We start from the raw sequence: 17,632 nt of genomic DNA, 5'->3' as shown, positions 1-17,632 counted from the left end.
ACTCCTAGACCAACAATTACATAAAAAAGGTGAATTACCTGTGGAGAACTGCGTTTCCCTGACAGTATCTAATCACAGCTAATAAGCTGTAGAAAAGAATGTTAAGTATTCTGACCTCAAAGGCCCATTATATACATATGGATTATCACCTAGCAAATCATCCTATATCTGAAAATGAAAGCATCACTATAAAATTCAAATCAACTTGCTTGTTTTTTACCATGAATCTGTAATAATGATCTCTGAAGCACAAGAGACAGTACAAGACTGACCAGATGATCTATCAGTTCTCTTTTATGTGGTTACAACAGTGTCTCATGATTTACCTCTTTAGGAATCACAATGGCACTGAAGAAGCAATAAGGTGTACTTTAAACAGCCAGAAGACTTTGGCAGGGAAGACAAAGGTGAGATGGAACATGCTAACACAAGAGTCATAAGCTGAGGAGGAGCTGTAGGCAGATCTTTCTGTACCTGAAAGTTCTCAGGCAGCCTGCATTCAGTCTACCTACAGTACATCTGGGACAGTGACTTACTCTGCGGGAGTAAGCACTGGAGGCAGGAAAAAAGGACACATAAACCAGGAGCCCCCATCCTACAATTTCTTCGTTCTCAACTAAATGCTGCTGCTCATCAGAAAAGGAAAAAGCCTGGAAGCCTCCTCCTACAATCCGGAATGTCACTATTAAGGAAGAGAAAATATGCTTGATAATGAAATGTGTATTTTCTCTGAAGAAAGTAATGCACTGAAACCAATTTATACCTTGTTCTTATGAACATACCTTTTTCACTTCAACAAAATGATGTTACATAGCATGATACAACATTGGTTATATATATTTATGTGTATTCATATGGAACAGTAGGATTAGCAACACCAGAACAGCTGTTGCAAAGATAGGAAATATCTCTAACTCTAGGATGCTGTATTAGTACAGACAAGAAAAAATGTAAGAAAATATACACAGATATATACCAGATACCCTGTAGGAAATTTTTGTTCTTACTGCTCTCTGCTGTCGGACCATGTGGATAAATCATAGCTGTGTAGTCCTCGAAGTGTTTCAGTGATGAAAGTATTCAAATGGGACTTCCACTGGCGAGGCTTATCCTTTAGAATCTGACAGCTATTAGCATGTAGCTGACATTTTTGGATCACATTTTGGTTGTTGGGTAACTATGAGGAATGTTCTATTTCTGCCCAAATGTACTATGATATTTGCATTTTTACAGTCACCAAGATGTTTACGGAAAAAAATCAGGCAGGAAGGCAGAAACGTAAGGATTACAACAAGCACTAAAACTGAGGGATCAAGCAGTTTACCTTCTGTGTATCCTGTAAAAGTCATATATCCACTGGCAGCAAATGCTACACTGATGATAAGAGCAAGGGCCACAGACATATGTGTGACTTGAGACCAATTCTTTAATGTGGGTTCTTCCAGAGACCCATATATTAAAAAGCTGTTATGGTGGCAGATGAATGCTGAAACACACATGACAGTTAAAGCAAATGTATGAATTCATGCATAAATGCATAGAGACACTGCACAGTTTGAATCCACTCATTATTAAATACAAACATTAATCTTGCAATGAGTGGCAAAGATAAATGGCTTGAACCTTTGCTTGCTTAGTTGATTTGATGAAGGTTTATATTCATCCTCAGATGATTCTGATTACATTATCCTTAAATGCTATGCCATTTCCCACCCTCCACATCTCCATTCCACAGCTATTTCCTCCTCCCTTTACTTAAGAACCCAGCAGCAGATTTGAGAAGTTGTTTGTTTTTTTTTTTTAAATCTACAGAGCCATTTGCTACTTTCAGACTTGATATGCTATCCATTTTAGGCAGCAGCAATCATTGGGAGGCCTCAGATTATCACAATGCTAACAAGAAATAATATAGCAGCTCCTGCAGGCAGGAACAGATTTCAGAATGCGGACTTTTCTGTTAGAGGTTACCCAAGGGAATGCAGAATGATCCCAGCCCCCTCAGTTTATCAGTCAGACAAACCCACTGATGCAGGGGCTTTAGGATGACCTGCCCAGGTGAGCTGCACCCCCATGCACACTGTCTCTGCTACAGTGGCAAGCCTCCAGGGCCAAATGGACACTGGAGGAGGTTAACGTCTTACACAATAACAATGACATTCATATGAATCATTCACACAATTTCTTTTTTTTTTCAACACCAGTTTAACATGAATATTAAAAAAAATTCTAGTTTCAAAATATTAAATCGTTCTAGTTTCAAAATATTAAATAGTTCTAGTTTCAAAATAATATAGTTTCTTACAACTGATTATTGAAAAAAAACCCAAATGGCAAAAAACACTTACCAAATGACATCACCCCAACGGCTTGTACTGCATTTGGCTTTGCAAATATCCATGCATTTTCTGATTTGGGTCTAAAACAGACATTTAAATAGGTTACCCTCTTTTCAAATATCGGTTATTGCTCTCTGACATAGCCTCAGCTATTATCAGTTTATTAACAAGCTGAAACCAGGGAGATACCTTTCTTATCTCCCTTGTTTTGATTCAGGTATTTCTGTAACCAGTGTTTACCCTCAAAAATGTCAGCCTGTTTCAGTTTTGTAAATAAACTCTTCAAGTCAGCATATACCAAGAAACAGCAAGATGGAAGGTAAAAGCTGTAAATGATTCTGACTAAGGTTATCTCAACTGAAAATGTCCTCTGACTACTTAGAGGCAATTTCTACCTTTGAATTTAAACATGCAATCAATGCAGTCTAGAGATACTATTTTACTAGGCTACAAATCAAGTGAGGGAGTTTGCCTTCTTTACACCTCTTCCAACTGTTCCTCATACTAAAGAGATTCCACTACTTCCCAAAACATAAAAGAAATTGTAAGAGAGTACATGGAGACTTTTACAGTAAGGCAAGAATGTAATACTCCCCACACCTCCTCCTCTAAGATACGCTCACAGATTTGGACCTGTGGTAATTGCAATGCTTAGAGAAGGACCATCAGCAAACTTTGTTAAAAACCATTTACTGCATGAACTTCACCTTGGAATAAAGCGCCAAAATGAAAAATCAGGGAAGGACACAAAACATCATTTTCCAGACATATAATTTGCTAAAAAGATCAAATGAAATTCACAAGCTAGTTAAATATTGAATTTGTAATATTAAAGCACAAACAATGAAAAATAATCCAGAAAATCTTGCTCTTAAAAAGTTGGCTACTGCTAACCTTGATTGCTCTGTTTTTATTTAGAGGGAAAGCTGCTGCCACCTGAGGCCTTAAGATGCTCTTTTCCTACTGCCCTAGGAAGCAGTACGGCACTCAGGCCAGTTCAGTGAAGGTAACAATGGCAGCTCTATCTCTCCCTCTCTTTGGTGATCTCTCCCTCTCGCTGGTTTTGACAGCTGCAGTGGCATATGCCATACCAGGTTTCATTGCTTTCAAATGTTTAAATTACACCTCCAGCCCCTAAGTAATAGTAAAAAAAAAGTAAAAAAAAGGTTGCATTTTCCTCTTTCAGAACTCATATCTTACTATTTCTTGAGTTCAAATAGTCAGTCCTTCCTTTTTCCTATTAATAAAACCCAGATTTAAAGCACCTAATGCACATTCAGTTCAGACTTAGAGGAGCTTTTCAGCTCTTAAGCTGTGGTTGCGAAGCTTAACTTTGAAATTAACAGAACCTGAACATAAAATCAAGCTCCCGTTTTTGTCCTCAAGTACAGTATATTGTCTTGAACTGCTGTAACATACTGCTTCAAGCCTTTGGCAGCTGAATATGGCCCTCCTAAAAAACTCTCAGACTCAGCAAGCAGATGTAAAGTATATGGATGAAATAGAACTATTTGTCTTGAGAAATAGGAGTGCTGACCCTCTATAGCTGCTGTTGCTCCTCATAAAAGCTCCCTTAAAATTACAGCACCACTGATTTCAAATCACTACACCTACAGATGTGTCTGGAAAATTAATATTAATAATTTTGAATGTAATGTTTTTAAGGAAAACATTCACATCTGATTGGAAAAATTGCAATAATATTTCAAAATAAAAAGAATATAAAGGAAGCTAACACTCCATTCGTTCCATTCTGTAACCACTAGAGGTCAGCTTTGATAATAAACATACAAAATGAAAATTTGTTTTATATTTTCATTTGACAGCAGAAGTTTCCTTTGGCTTTCTAATATCTTAGAAACAAAAATATTTTAAATGCAAAGAAATAAAGAATGCTTTTGCCTGAAACGCATTTAATTTCTGTAAAAACGGTACATGCAATGTTATAGCTATATTATGAGCTCCTATAAATACAGATTTAAAAAGGGAATTCAGAAAGCATATGAATTTCACTTGAAACATTTTTAATAAAGTGGCCAATTAAGTAGAAACAAATCACAGGAGCTGATTTTCCCCTTGCACAGCGCTAGCTTATGCACTAGCAATATGCAAAAGACTAAGATATTGTTTTGCTTTACCAATGAATAAAAAATCAGATTAGGAGTATTATTAGGGGGAAAACCCAAAAGAACAAAATCCTGCTTATTTAAGAGCCTAAGAAGATAAATTCCTTCCATTCTAGTCACAGAACAGAGGAAGAATTTCAGATCCCTGATTTGAACACTACCAACAGCTCGTAATGTCCTACAATGTATTCTGGTACAGATGTGGTGTTTTCTTCAGTAATTTATATATTGCTGCATGTGCTTTGAAAAACATTTCCATATTGTGGGAATAGAGGGACCTCATGCAGTGAAAACACACAGCCAGAAATTTCATTTCTGAGTGTCTGGAACTGAGAGCCAACAGTTCTAGACCTGTGATCACATCAACAGGAAATTATTCCCAAGCTCAGTCTGCAGAACAAATAGACATATGAAAGCTCCTGAGAAAGGGTGCAGGTGATATGAAAGTGTCTATATAAAATACAACTTCATAGAAAAACTTCTCAGAAGGAGAAAACTGTGCCAGAAAACAGTAGGTGTTAGTTATAGAAGAGTCACATAGTGAACAATCACAGAAAAGCACTCACAAGCCAAAGGGCAGCTAATGGAAACATCCTCTGTCAAAGTAAACACACACAAATTGATTTAATATATGCATCTCCGTAGGCAGATGCATGCACACACTGAAATAATAACACAAGAATACAGGATAACTTCTTGTGATTTTTCAATCCTGCTGCTACTGTTCAAGATGATTTTTTTTAGAGGACTTTTGTTCTGACCTACATTCTTGTTAGGAGTTATTAGGGAAAGATTTTAACTGCTACTTATACAAGAATAGTATTAGCTGTGAAAATCTGTGAGTGAAAAAATCAGCTAGCTCTCTGCTTCTCACTCAGTGTACAAAAGCATAGGCTATGCCTGCATGAACAGGAAGTTTTTTTCACACTGAAGTAGTATTAGTTAGATGCAACAATGAAAGGTAAGAGAAGAAATACATTTTTGAACTAAATGCACTTGCTGACAGCTGTATTGTCTATCATATATAGCAGAAGCTGAAACACAAAGTAAAACCTGAGATGTAATTTACATATAGTTCTTGGAATAAAAATAGTAAAAGACTGAGAAAAAAGACAGCCTAAGGGAGTTCCCATGCAGGGAAAAAATCTTAGCTGAAACCAGAACAACAGCAAGGCAGACTGAAGGTAGTGAGGCCTAGCAATGAAGAAGACCTAGAAGGTAAGAAAATAAGACTGTACTGAGTCTTCAGTATATGTCAGTGAAAATATACCATAATAAACATATTAATGAGTTCTAAAGAGTTTTGAAAATATTCATGTTTATTTACACAAGAACAGGAAAATTGAGAAGAACAAATGAACCAGGCAAAGGATAAGACATACTAACAGGATAAGCATCCAGATAATGAGTAAGAGTTGGGCAAATTTGTTTGGCAGTCTAAGATGGCCTCTCTTTTACTTCTTGTAAAACACCTGCAGCATAACTGTCCCCATTTTAAGAGCAATGCTACACAAAAGTATTTTCTGTCACTTATATAGAAATGCTGCAGTATAAGAGTGCATGAGAAGCAAAGCATCTTTGATGAAGGCAAGAGAAAGAAATACCCCGATCTCAACCAGCTTGTGGCTATGCAACACTGATCTGAAAAACATAAGGTGATTTCTAGATAGGAACAGTCATATAACAGGGGAGCTACAAGTTGGAATGAGTAAAAGACTTCCATTGTTTTGGACTGAAGATCAGTGTCAAACTGCCAAGTTTAGGTACAAACCAACAGTTAACAATATAACCCAGAATCATCTCATAGATTCATTCAGGTTTAATTCAATGATTTAAACATTTAGGAAATTAATTGTAACATTTCAATTTAATTCTATTCTAAGGTAAAATAGCTTTCTAGGTATTTTTGAACTTTAAAAGTTTAAAGATACTGAAAAGTTCAGAGATGCTGAATATAACTTTAATCAATATAATGGAAAGAAAATGAGTACAGCTCACATTAGCCTTGGATTTCATATTAATCAAAGTCATCTTGTGAAAGAACACAGACAAGGCAAAGCTATTATGTCAGCCAAACTTAGATACAGCTATGTCTACTCTTCTTTCTTCCTTAATGAATTACTTAACAGTTCTGTAAATATAAAAGTAGCTTAGCTGGGTTTTTTAAATTTTATCACACATTAAAGATTACCATTTCTTACTAGTGGATTTTTTTATCTAAAGGAAAGAATCAGCTTTTTACTTTCAAGTTTTTTTTCCTGAGCCCTTGGTGTTTTACCCCTAGAATCAGCTGCCAGTTGAGTAATTCTCACATCCTCTTTATGTGTAGCAGATGCTCTTGAAGTTTTTCATAGACATTTATGTATTATGGAGACACTGACATCATAACATTCTTGCTACAGAACACCAAATTAAATTAAAATGATCCCTCTTTATAAGCTACATAAAATATTTCTTTTTACAGCAAGGAATGTTAGTTTCAGGCTAGAAGCATGAAGTTATTTCATGCAGTATTAACATGCTGCACTTGACAGTTTCAGTTAACTCCTACCTATTTTTTCTGATCACAGTACATAAATACCCAGCCATGGGTACGTAGATGGCTATAGAGATCAGGTCAAAATGTAATTTCATCCAACATCTTAAAATACTGAGAATGAACTCTTAATAATCCCGAACACTGTATTCTATCTGCAGGTTTATTGTGTCATTCAGTTAACAATAATCATATGGATGGTGGTTATCAAAAGCAAAACTGAAAAAAAGGAAGTATCTCAGTTTTATATTTGTCATAAGAGGAAATAAATTAAACCAAGTAATCCCACATCTTAAATAACATTTTGTTTTTCTTCATCAGAATGTGACACTAGCATTCCTAAAATGTCCTTGGACAACCAGTCTCACACTCAAAATAAATAAAGACAAAAACAAACAAAAAAAGAAGCAACATTCAAAACCTTGTAATTCATGTTTAAAATAGTAATAATCTCTTTGTTTCTCTGATGGTCTAAAACATTGCAGAAAGTTTCAGGTTATTGCAGAAAATATCCTTAATTGCTTTGCTGCCCAAGTAAAATTTAATTTTCAACAAGAGCATGGATTGCAGCTAAGCAAAAAATGTTTTATCATTTCCACATAATGATCTTGTACCTCTCAACGGAAAGAAGTATTCACCTTGAAAAATCTAAAAGTAAATGAAAACTGATTACTGCTCAGAAAGTAATTATTAAAGCAGGAAGATATCCAAATGGGATTCCAGTGGAACCTGATCTGACTCCAGTACTTTTGAACGTATTCGGCAACAAATTGAATGATGGAACAAAAAGCAAAAAGTGTCCTTAATGGAAAGCATGAAATGTGCAATTAACACAATCATGCTAGAGAACAGGATGAAACAAGAAAAATCATAAAGAAGCTGGTAAGTGGAGAAATCATCTGATAAAGCAGCATTCAATTCTGAAATGACAAATTCTACAGTTATGCAGAGGATAAAAAGACTTCACAAGAACGAGGCACAGAGAACAAACAAACAAAAAAATTCCCAAACTTCATCAGAAAAGCAAAAATCACTGGCAAACAGTTCTGCAGAGTATCTTGTGCTTGGTAGTTCCACTAGACTGCAAACTCAAGGCACATTCATGATATCATGCTATCTTCCAAAGAGGCTAACATCAAACTAGGTTACATAAACAGAGGCATGGCAATCCCCAAGGGACACACTTGAACAGGACCTCACAACACTCTACATTTAAGATACATCATCTTCTTTGCCCCTCAGAGGGAATATCCCTGGCAGGCGGGGTACCATGATTCTACTTTAATTTGCAGAAGAAAGAGGCAGCCATTGAGCATGATTAGAAGCACAGGAAATGACAAAAAAAAGAAACCCTAAAGGAACTGTGCCTATTTAGTCTATAGAAAGGATCCCAAAGGGGGTCAAATTACAGCTTTTTTAGAGATGTTTTTCAAGCACTTGAAAAAGCATAAATAGTTTGCTGCTCATATTCACTGTGGTTAGGCCAAGAAGCAACCAATATGAACTGGAGCCATACACAGGAAGAATTCATAAGAAAAGGCCAGTTAAGGATTGGAATGGGAAACCATGGAATTGTCTAGTTTGTTCTTGGCAATCACCTGTCGTCAATGGCAGGCACATAATCAGTTCTGTCATATAACAATTCTAGGGATTAAATATTCTTGTCCCCATTGAGCCTTTATCCAGGATTGTACAAATTCTTTTCCTATGTGACAGATACAAGGACTGTGCTCTTGCAATAATGATTTTTAAAAATCTCTTTGTGAACTCTGACTTCCATTGTATTTTAATAAGGATTCAAAGTAAAAGTGTTAATTCACTTGTTTCACTTGATGAAAGTATTCTTTCTTTTCATTGCAAAAAAAAATCCATACCACAATACAACAAAGTAGAAGATAGACATATACTTTAATTGTTAAAACTATGTCTAACTGTAAAATAAAAATAGCAAAGATAGTAAAAATAGACATTAAGAGAATGTTGGTGAGGAAAAAAAATTGCCAACTGTTTATCAACTTGGTAGATGCATTTTTGAAAACAAAAAGTGTAAAGGCAGAAATGGAAGTCTCTAAAGAATTAAGAAGTAAAACTTCAAGAATCACTCAAGACCAAACAGCATGTATTGTAAGAAAAAATAAAACCATACATTCCATATTTTTCAGTGCATCACAACTGTGGAGAAGAAATGTTACCATAGTAACAAGGTTATCAGTAACTATTATATATAGCTTCTTCCTTTTTTAACAGGGAGTTTTGAGATTAACCTTTTAAAAACCCCTTTGACACACAGTGTGAAAAACATGCTGCTCCAGAAATATGGTGAGGAGGGAAGTTCCACACTGTTCTGAGAGAGATTTTGTGGATGATAGACAACATCATCTGGTATAACTTAAGAAATTGCTATTCTAGGCATCTCCCTACCGTTAAACCTGAATACCCTGCAATTAACCCATGTATCACAGCAGTAATACAACTGAACAATTGTGCCTAACACTGCTGAAACAATCCTGGTGGAAGAATCTACTGAGGGAAACATAAGAAATCGCATATAAATCTGTTCCAATAAACAAAAAAGCACGTTCAGAAGTAGAATTTTTCATCTTTATTAATAAATCTATACATTTAAAGGATGAGAAGAAAGACAGCCCTTCTAAGCCTTTAAGGAAAAATAATAGATTAGTAGCACTTTTTTGCAATATAATAATAAAAATATTGTCACAACACATACTTATGTGAACTAAATTGTCTAGAACACTCCAATGTCCAATGTTAAATATTATTTCCAGAGTATGCATGAGTAAGAGTTTTTGGTATCATACAGTTTTCTCAAATGACAAAATAAAGATTTTATTATTATGTTGTTTAAAAAAAAATCACAGTATTTGTGTTTTATTTTTATTATGAAATTATTATATTTATCTTATCAGAAAAAGAAATATTCCTAAGACAGTAGCTATTTGAATGATTGTAAATATAGGCAGTCTGATAATAACGAAAAAATAAAAAAAAAAAAAAACCTCAAACGACCAACAGTCTCACATGCCAATTCAGGAAATTCAGGACCCACCTGCTATTAGGCATCCATAATGCCCCTTTTATCTCTAGGGGTTTTGAGACTTTCTTTAAATTTGCTTATACCCAACAGAAGAAAAGATTACAAAGGATGAAGTATATTTAGCTGCTCATTGTATTACTGTTTATAGGGATTTTTCAAATGCAGGCATGTTCCACAACTACGCAGGTAAATGCAACAGGGAAATAACAAATTCTATATGAATAAAATTCACTTTGTGGCAAGTGTAAGAATACTCACACTTGTGGACTGAAGGTTACTGCTCTCACCATCACAACAACCAGGATGACAACGGTTAGAACCAGAGAAAGAAGAGATACCTGTAAAGGTAAAAACATGACTTCAGTCAGCAAGCTGCTGAAAGGCGGTCCTTTGAACAATTTGTTAATTATTTACACAAAGTTATGACTGGCATTTATTTTCAATAGCATACAGAACAATAAACCAAAAATCAACTGCTGTTATGATTTACCTTTCCCAATTTTGCTATGTCTCGATATAAAGATATAGGTAAGGTAAAGATGACGGTGGTAAGAAGAATTATGAAGTGACGGTCGGTAAGCACGTTATCCACCCCAACTAAAGCAAAAAAGAAAATAATTTATTTCTTTAAGAGACTAACTTGAGGAAAATATTAGCTACATTTGAAAGGTTAGAAGTAACAAACTGTTGGTGTTCAAGCTTTTATTCCCTTTACTCAGGCTAAGTAACACTGAAAACTAGACATTAACTAACACTGAGAAAGCCATGCAAAGCATGAAACACAAGAATTCTGCAAATTCAAACCAAATGCATAACATATGGGATATATTAAACCAAAATTGCAAAGTCTGAATTCCTACATATAGATTGGTATTCATGTCTTTCATTATGTCTGGGTCAACGCTGGGAGACTGAAAGTAAAAAAATTCTCCTTCTTTCTGCCATTTAGTCTTGAGAATTTTTTGATACTCTGGGTTGACATCAATTACTGTGCTGTTCAGGATAGCATTGCTCTCTAAGAAATGGCCTAAAATAAGTTAATTTTGAGGTTTCGTTTGGTCACCTCCTTTCCTACTATCAGCTGGCTTCCACTTGCAAAGTAGATTACCACGCGAGGGCAACAATGCTCTTATAATATTCCATGCCATCAGTGGGACTTGTTTGCACAACTGGCGGGCTTTTTCAAGCCAATGACAACCTAAAATAAAACATCTCCATGTTTCAGTGAGGCCGCCAAAAATCATTGGCTTGAATGAATACTTGATGAAAAATAATGGCTGGAAAGTGACTGGCAATTGACATGGAAAACTCAGTGTTCTGTTCCCTCTGTGGGAGATTATAAAGCTTTCCCACCTCTTTCCAGGCAGGTATTCTACTGCACAGGTAATCAGATTTGCCATGCTGGGGATTCCCCCTTTTACAGAAGTAATATAATATATCAAGTATTAGATATTCACTGTCACTATCAATTTGATCAGCTATTCACAGAACAACACAGTGTGACAAACTTACATCCACCTTTCAGGTTTCACATGCTGAAAATTACAGCTCTCCTGTGGAAATGAAACACTTCATACAAATTCACATTTCCACCTCATTACAGGTGTGTTTTCTCTCAGCTTAATCTCCCAGTGAAGAATGTTTTAATTTAGCTGCTTTTGTGCTAAAGTAGATATCAAACACATACATAAATTGCTCCACTGATGCTGCTGTGAAAACTTAGAGCACAGGATAAGAAACAAGGGGGCATGATTTAAAAAGCATTACATTCATTATATTATTTGCAACCTATACAGAATTATTCACTAGATGAAGTACAGCTTCACTATTTAAATTATTATTTTTATCACTATTATTATTTTAGAAAATACAAAACCCAATAATTTTGTAAATACCCAACTGTGGAAGACTCACTTCTATTTGCTTAGTATTTCACTGAAGCATCTGGTCTCTTCACTGACACTGAGTCCACTGATAGCCAAGGACTAGGATTCATAGTTTTTATTTGGGAAAGGCTTATTAAAGAAAAAAAACCAAACTCAAAAAACCCCACTCATAGACATATGCTTCAAGTCCTTAATTTGAACTAAACTTAAGAGTACTTTAGAAGCTATAGTACAGGTAATTGCAAAATACTTATGCTACGCTTCTATCCAATCCATAATCCCCCACTCTTAAAATATTTAAATGTATCTTACCTCCAGGAATTCTCTGAAAAACTTTAGTTAAAGTGTCTCCTGTTATTATGTTGTAACTGATCATAGCTTAAAGAAAATATGTTTTTTGTTAGTACAAGTCATATGCACAATATTTGACTAACACTGAATACACACATTTTGTAGACTTCAGGATTACATGCCGCTATCCCTCTAAGATAAACTCTGGCTAGCAGCAACAATTTGAAAGCTTCAGGTTTAAAAAAATAATTCTTTAACACTTCCTTTTTTGCTTTTTCTTAAACAAGTACCACCTAAGCATTAATGCCTGCACTAACAGCAACTTGCCACCCTTAAAAATCTCAGGTATCTGTAGCCAGACCCAAACAGGAATTTTGATTCTGACTTCATGATCACCAAGTCCAGACTCTTGATACCTCAAGTCATCTCATCCTGCAGCCCCATGTGTGAAAATATCAAGACTATTTAAGATTTGATTTATGTTGCTACAGCAGGAGACAGATTCAGAACAGAACTTTATTTCAAATTTCTGGTCTAATAAATTCCTGCCCAGATTATACCTTTTGCTTCATTTACTATTTCTTCTTCCAAGGGGCCTCGAGTGCCTAATTTCCCAGTTCTTCGTTGGGTATGAAGCCGAACTAAAGCTTTTGAAGAGCAAGAGCTAAACAGTGGCTTCTCCAATTACAGTAACATCGCATCTCTGAAAATATACTCATTCAGTATACTCCTAAATTCATATTTTCCTTTTCTTTCAGGCACATCAACTTTGTGCTCTGCTGCTCAATCTAGAACAGAATCTCCTTTGCTATTTTTCTAGCTACTTTGGTCATTAATTTTCATATGTGCAATCATGAATTTCTCCGCTATTACATTTCAGTTCAACTCTATTATTCTGATCCTTCAATTCATTGAATTACTCCTCATTCTTCAGAACCCACAAAATAAATTTAATTTTTTTAAATAGCAAAGAAGTTTATACAGTACATTCTTTATATAGTTCTTAATATTCAATCAGTGAAATGATGAAGTAATGTGAAAAAGCTTGTTACTCATAAAACTTAAACATTTATATTTTATGTGATCTTACCAATAAATGGATATAAAAACTGGAGAACTGAAAGGATTAGATAACCTACAAGACCATAGGTTTTTTTGACCAGCTCTTGATAGGTTTTGGTACTGGACAGATTTCCTCCTTTGATCAGTAATATAATGGAATAATCTGTTAAAACATAAAATTACCGTTAAAGACGACATGAGCCAACTTGTGGTTGATTACTTTTCACCTTCTTTCACTCCTCTAACAAAAAAAAAAAAAAAGGCTCTAGAAAAAAAAGCAGTGGCACTAGGAAGAGCAGGAATGAGAAATCTCAAAAAATCTCTCAATCCATTAAATCCAGGAGCTATAGGCTCATATTGGAAGAAAAATACTTAAAATCATAGTACAATGAAAGGTTTTCATTTTGTGGTCGATTTTTAAAAGTCATATAAAACCCTCTCAGGATTCAGTCTCTTAATTAGGCCAGTCTTAACAGTGGACTCAAACAGGTGATTATGAGGGCAAAAATAAGAAGAGCCTTTCAAATGTAACCTTGACTAGGAAACTAAGGCTTCATGAAAATAAATGCAGTCAAAAAGCAACTTCATATGTTGTACAGTGTAATTCTCTACTTTTACTCATCTGCGGAAGAGATTAGTGAGGTAAGGAAAAAATTAAGTCATTTTTACTGTCAAAATTGTTTAAGGTATCATTAAGCTCAAGATAAGCTAAAATATTGCATGACTAATTTTATCTTTACAACAGAAACTGCCTTTAGAGTACCTGTGATTAAGGCAACCACAAACAAAAGCAGTATTCCTAGAGGAAAACCAGCGTCCTTCATCGAATATGGCAATCCTGCAAAGCAGAAAAGGAGAGATTCTAGAAGACTCTTTCCAAATATTTATTTGTGAGAGTCAAAATAAAGAAAAACTCAGATTTTAAAGAATGCTAGTAATCTCCCAAACTGGACCAGCACGCCTAATTATCTCCACAATATAATTTTCAGTGGAAAAAGTGTTGCTTAAGTATGAAGATCAGGCAGCCCTTGCCCAACCTGTCTGACCATTATGGCCAAGAGACTATGAGGTATTTATCACTAAGGTGTGGTCTCAATTGACACCTCAACATTTTTGCAAAGTAAGCAAATAAATACAGAGAAAAATCTTTAAAAACAACAGCAGAAAGTAAGGAATCAGTGTTATTGTCCAAACTGGATAGTCATGCATGAATAAACAAGGCTGAATACAGGACAGTAAAGAAAAGAGATTTACCTATAATGCCTGATCCTATGATTGAATTAATAATGTTAAATCCAGCTGATGCCAGATCACTGTTTCCTCCTTTATTCCTGGGCTTACTAAGGAGGGCTATTTGGTCATCTGTTTCTACCTATTTCAGGAAGACAAGGAAAACATTATACATCAGAAAAATAAGTGAGAACAAGTATTTTTCACATAGTCTATTAAAGATTTTTTAAAATTGTCATAGACTGAGATTTGTAGAGGTATTTTGATAAGTAAATCCCATTTTTTTCAGTGAGAAATCAAAGGGGTATTAAGCAGCTAATTCCTGCATAAGTCTGACCCATAATCTTCTGTAATTCTCTGAAAAATAGTAAGTGGAAGGAGAGAAATATATATAAACTCAGAGGTAGGCTGCTACACAAAGACATTCTTAGTCATGTTTCAAAGGCAGATATGTGAATCAAGTATTTTTGAAAATATTTTGGCTAATACAATTGGTCAGTAAAAGAAGTTCCTGAATCAGGGAAATGAAATTAATTTCAAGACTTACTAGTAAAGCATGCCAACATCTTAACATACTCTAATCCAAGGTTTTATCCAGTATTTTAAATATTTCTATGCCATTCAATGGTTTAGTTAATTATGAATAGTTAATGACACCATAAAATCAACTGGTCCCAGAAAGTTTCTGTGGGAAAGAACCAAAGTTCAGAGCACAATGTCTAGCCAGTAGCCTCAAAAATTAATGTTTGTATCTTCATAAAGGAGCTTTTTAATAAATATGCAGTAATCCTCTCATTAGATCACCACTGTGCTGCCAGAGAACATTTCAGAATTATTAATCAGAAAGATCATACTTTACCTGAAGTTGTGAAATTCAAGAGAGGAACAAGCATTTAGTGAATAAAATGCTTGCCTATGTTCTGTGTACTAAGTATGAAGGTAACACCACTATTTCATGGATGCAGAAGCCTATCTAACACATATAGCAGGTTCTACAAACTCAAATGCTTGCCTCTAACAGTCCTGGGAAAAAAAATTAAATTACTAAAAAAATCGAAGTCATCTGTAGATAGACACATAAACTGACAAGCATAAGATTTCCTGCCTCTAGTACGGCTACACATTTAAGTGGAACCTTTAATCCTTAAGCAGCACTAACATAATACTGTCTCAGATCAAAGCCCAGGGTAGCGTGGTATCCCATTGCTGAGTGATGACCATGAAAGGTGCCTAGGGAAAAGCGTAAGACCATAGAAAATAGCTAGTTAGCAAACCTTCCTCTCCCAGCTTTCCTCAGTTTGTGTATTTTGGACTTCCCAAAGTGGTTGTGTTCTTGGTGCATCACACTTCTAAATGGACAGCTGCTTGATTTTTCCTTTTTTAGAAACTGCATAGGTTTTAGCATGTATAATATCATGCATTAGTGAGTGCCATGTTTTAATTATGCATCCTAGAAAGAGACAGGTAATTTAATTTGTTCTGAATCTACCATTAAGTATTTTCACTTGGGTGTCCCCAAGTCTTTTGTGTCATCACAGAAAAACTAACCACTATTTCCTATCTTTCTCATATCACATAGTTTCATAAGTAACATTCTCCCTCAGCTGTTTCATATCTAGACTTGTGCTACATTTTTATTTCACTACTGATTTCAGCAACAGAAGCATCACAGTCATTCTCTCCTGAAATTCTAATGCTCTCTGCTAACAGCACAGTACAGGTGAAATTGCAGTGAATAGAACAGTCCAGCTCCCTCTCTTCAGTTGTTACAAGAAATCAACACAATGTGCGCTGCTAAGCCCTGGTCCCTTTGTCCAGCTGGAAGGGACATATTTCAATGGGCAAAAAGAAAAGACAACAAAAAGTTGTGACAGAGGTGAAACGGCTCCTGCGTGAAGAGCAGCGCTCCCGAGGGTGTCCCTGGCCCGCAGACAGGGAGGGATGCCAGCTGGGAGCTCGGCCAGCGAGCTGCACAACGCGGGAGACAGGGACTCGAGGCGTCCGCCTCTCGCAGGGTGCTCTCCTGGGGCCCCTGCGAGCCGTGGGAAAGCCAAGGCCACCCGCTAGGGCAGCGACAGCAGCGGGCAGGGCAGGAGACGCTGGGGCACGGCTCAGGAGACGCTGGGGCACGGCTCAGGAGATGGGGCGCTCACGCGACACCGAATTTCAGCCGTGCCGAGCAGCCGCCCTTCCCCTGCCTCACAAGGTGAGGTCTCCGAGACCGCATTTCTCCCTCGGCGTGGTACCTAGGACTCTTTTTTCCTCCTACGAATTCGGGGGCAACTGAACAGAGATGAAAAGGCCATCGCTGCCGCCCGCTCGACGGCGGAGCGGGGACGTTCCAGTGGCCGGTCGTCCTGAGCCGCCGCAACCGGCCGCGGCGCTCCTCACACCCATCCCCGCCCCACGAGCCGCGGAGCCAAGTCCGGCGGGTGCCGGCGGGCTCGCTGGACCGCGCACAGTCCCACACCTGGCCTGCCCCCAGTCTCCGCCCGGTACCTGGCGAGCGGCGGCCGGCGGTGGCTCGGCGGCCGGCGGCGGCTCCATGGCCGACGGGCCCGGGGCGGCCGCGCCGCGTCCCTCGCGGCGCCTCTGGGCCGGGGGGCGCCGGTGCGGCCCGGCCCGCGCGCCCGGCACGGGCTCCCCTCAGGCGGGCCGGAGCGGCCCCGCGGCGCCTCCGCCGTGTGGGAAAGGCGGGTGTGCACCTCTCCGGCGGCACCCAGCCCGGCGCGACCCGACCCGCGGCTGCAGGGACCCGTGGGACCGATGTCAGGTGCGGGAGGAGCACCCAGAGAGCTCGTACGGGCGGGAGGGGGCTGTGAGACCGCGGCCCCTCCTCCGGGCGGTCCCTTCACTGGAAACATTCCAGAAAGTAAGCGCTTCACTGCCTTCAACTTGTAAGATTCCAAGTTCACCCAATCCCTCTTTACCCCGAGACAACCAGTAAAGATTTCTCGGTGGGATGTGTAACAAAATCCAGGTCCGATGTCACAGCTGCTAATTTGTGGTTGCTTTTCAATATCGGTGTTGTTGGCAAGGCCTCGCTATTCTCCTCAGGAAGGGTAATCTGCTGTAAAGAGTGATCAATCAGATAAAGAACATTCTAGTCA

General features: G+C 37.5%; 1 protein-coding gene across 3 annotated transcripts in view; it reads right to left on the bottom strand.

The window, feature by feature from the left end:
* SLC38A11 (solute carrier family 38 member 11) overlaps positions 1-17,347 on the bottom strand; it is a 35,430-nt gene extending 18,083 nt beyond the window's left edge. Inside the window, exons 1-9 of one of the 3 annotated variants that reach the window (XM_074548590.1) lie at positions 17,022-17,347; positions 14,547-14,664; positions 14,056-14,130; positions 13,321-13,455; positions 12,252-12,317; positions 10,544-10,650; positions 10,312-10,391; positions 2,346-2,416; positions 1,325-1,486 (exon numbers count right to left, since the gene is read on the bottom strand). In XM_074548590.1, the coding sequence (XP_074404691.1) occupies positions 1,325-1,486; positions 2,346-2,416; positions 10,312-10,391; positions 10,544-10,650; positions 12,252-12,317; positions 13,321-13,455; positions 14,056-14,130; positions 14,547-14,664; positions 17,022-17,069 (862 nt within the window). In that variant the 5' untranslated portion in view covers positions 17,070-17,347. Of the gene's footprint in view, positions 1-1,324; positions 1,487-2,345; positions 2,417-10,311; positions 10,392-10,543; positions 10,651-11,967; positions 12,230-12,251; positions 12,318-13,320; positions 13,456-14,055; positions 14,131-14,546; positions 14,665-17,021 lie in introns of those variants that run through there. The other 2 variants (XM_074548591.1, XM_074548592.1) reach the window with 2 other exon arrangements.
* Positions 17,348-17,632: the final 285 nt, after the last annotated feature.

Source organism: Zonotrichia albicollis, chromosome 10 (assembly GCF_047830755.1).
Source record: "Zonotrichia albicollis isolate bZonAlb1 chromosome 10, bZonAlb1.hap1, whole genome shotgun sequence".
In the NCBI taxonomy this organism is placed as follows: domain Eukaryota; kingdom Metazoa; phylum Chordata; class Aves; order Passeriformes; family Passerellidae; genus Zonotrichia; species Zonotrichia albicollis.
The sequence above is the reverse complement of the archived record's forward strand: the minus strand, read 5'-3'. Positions and strand labels throughout refer to the sequence as shown.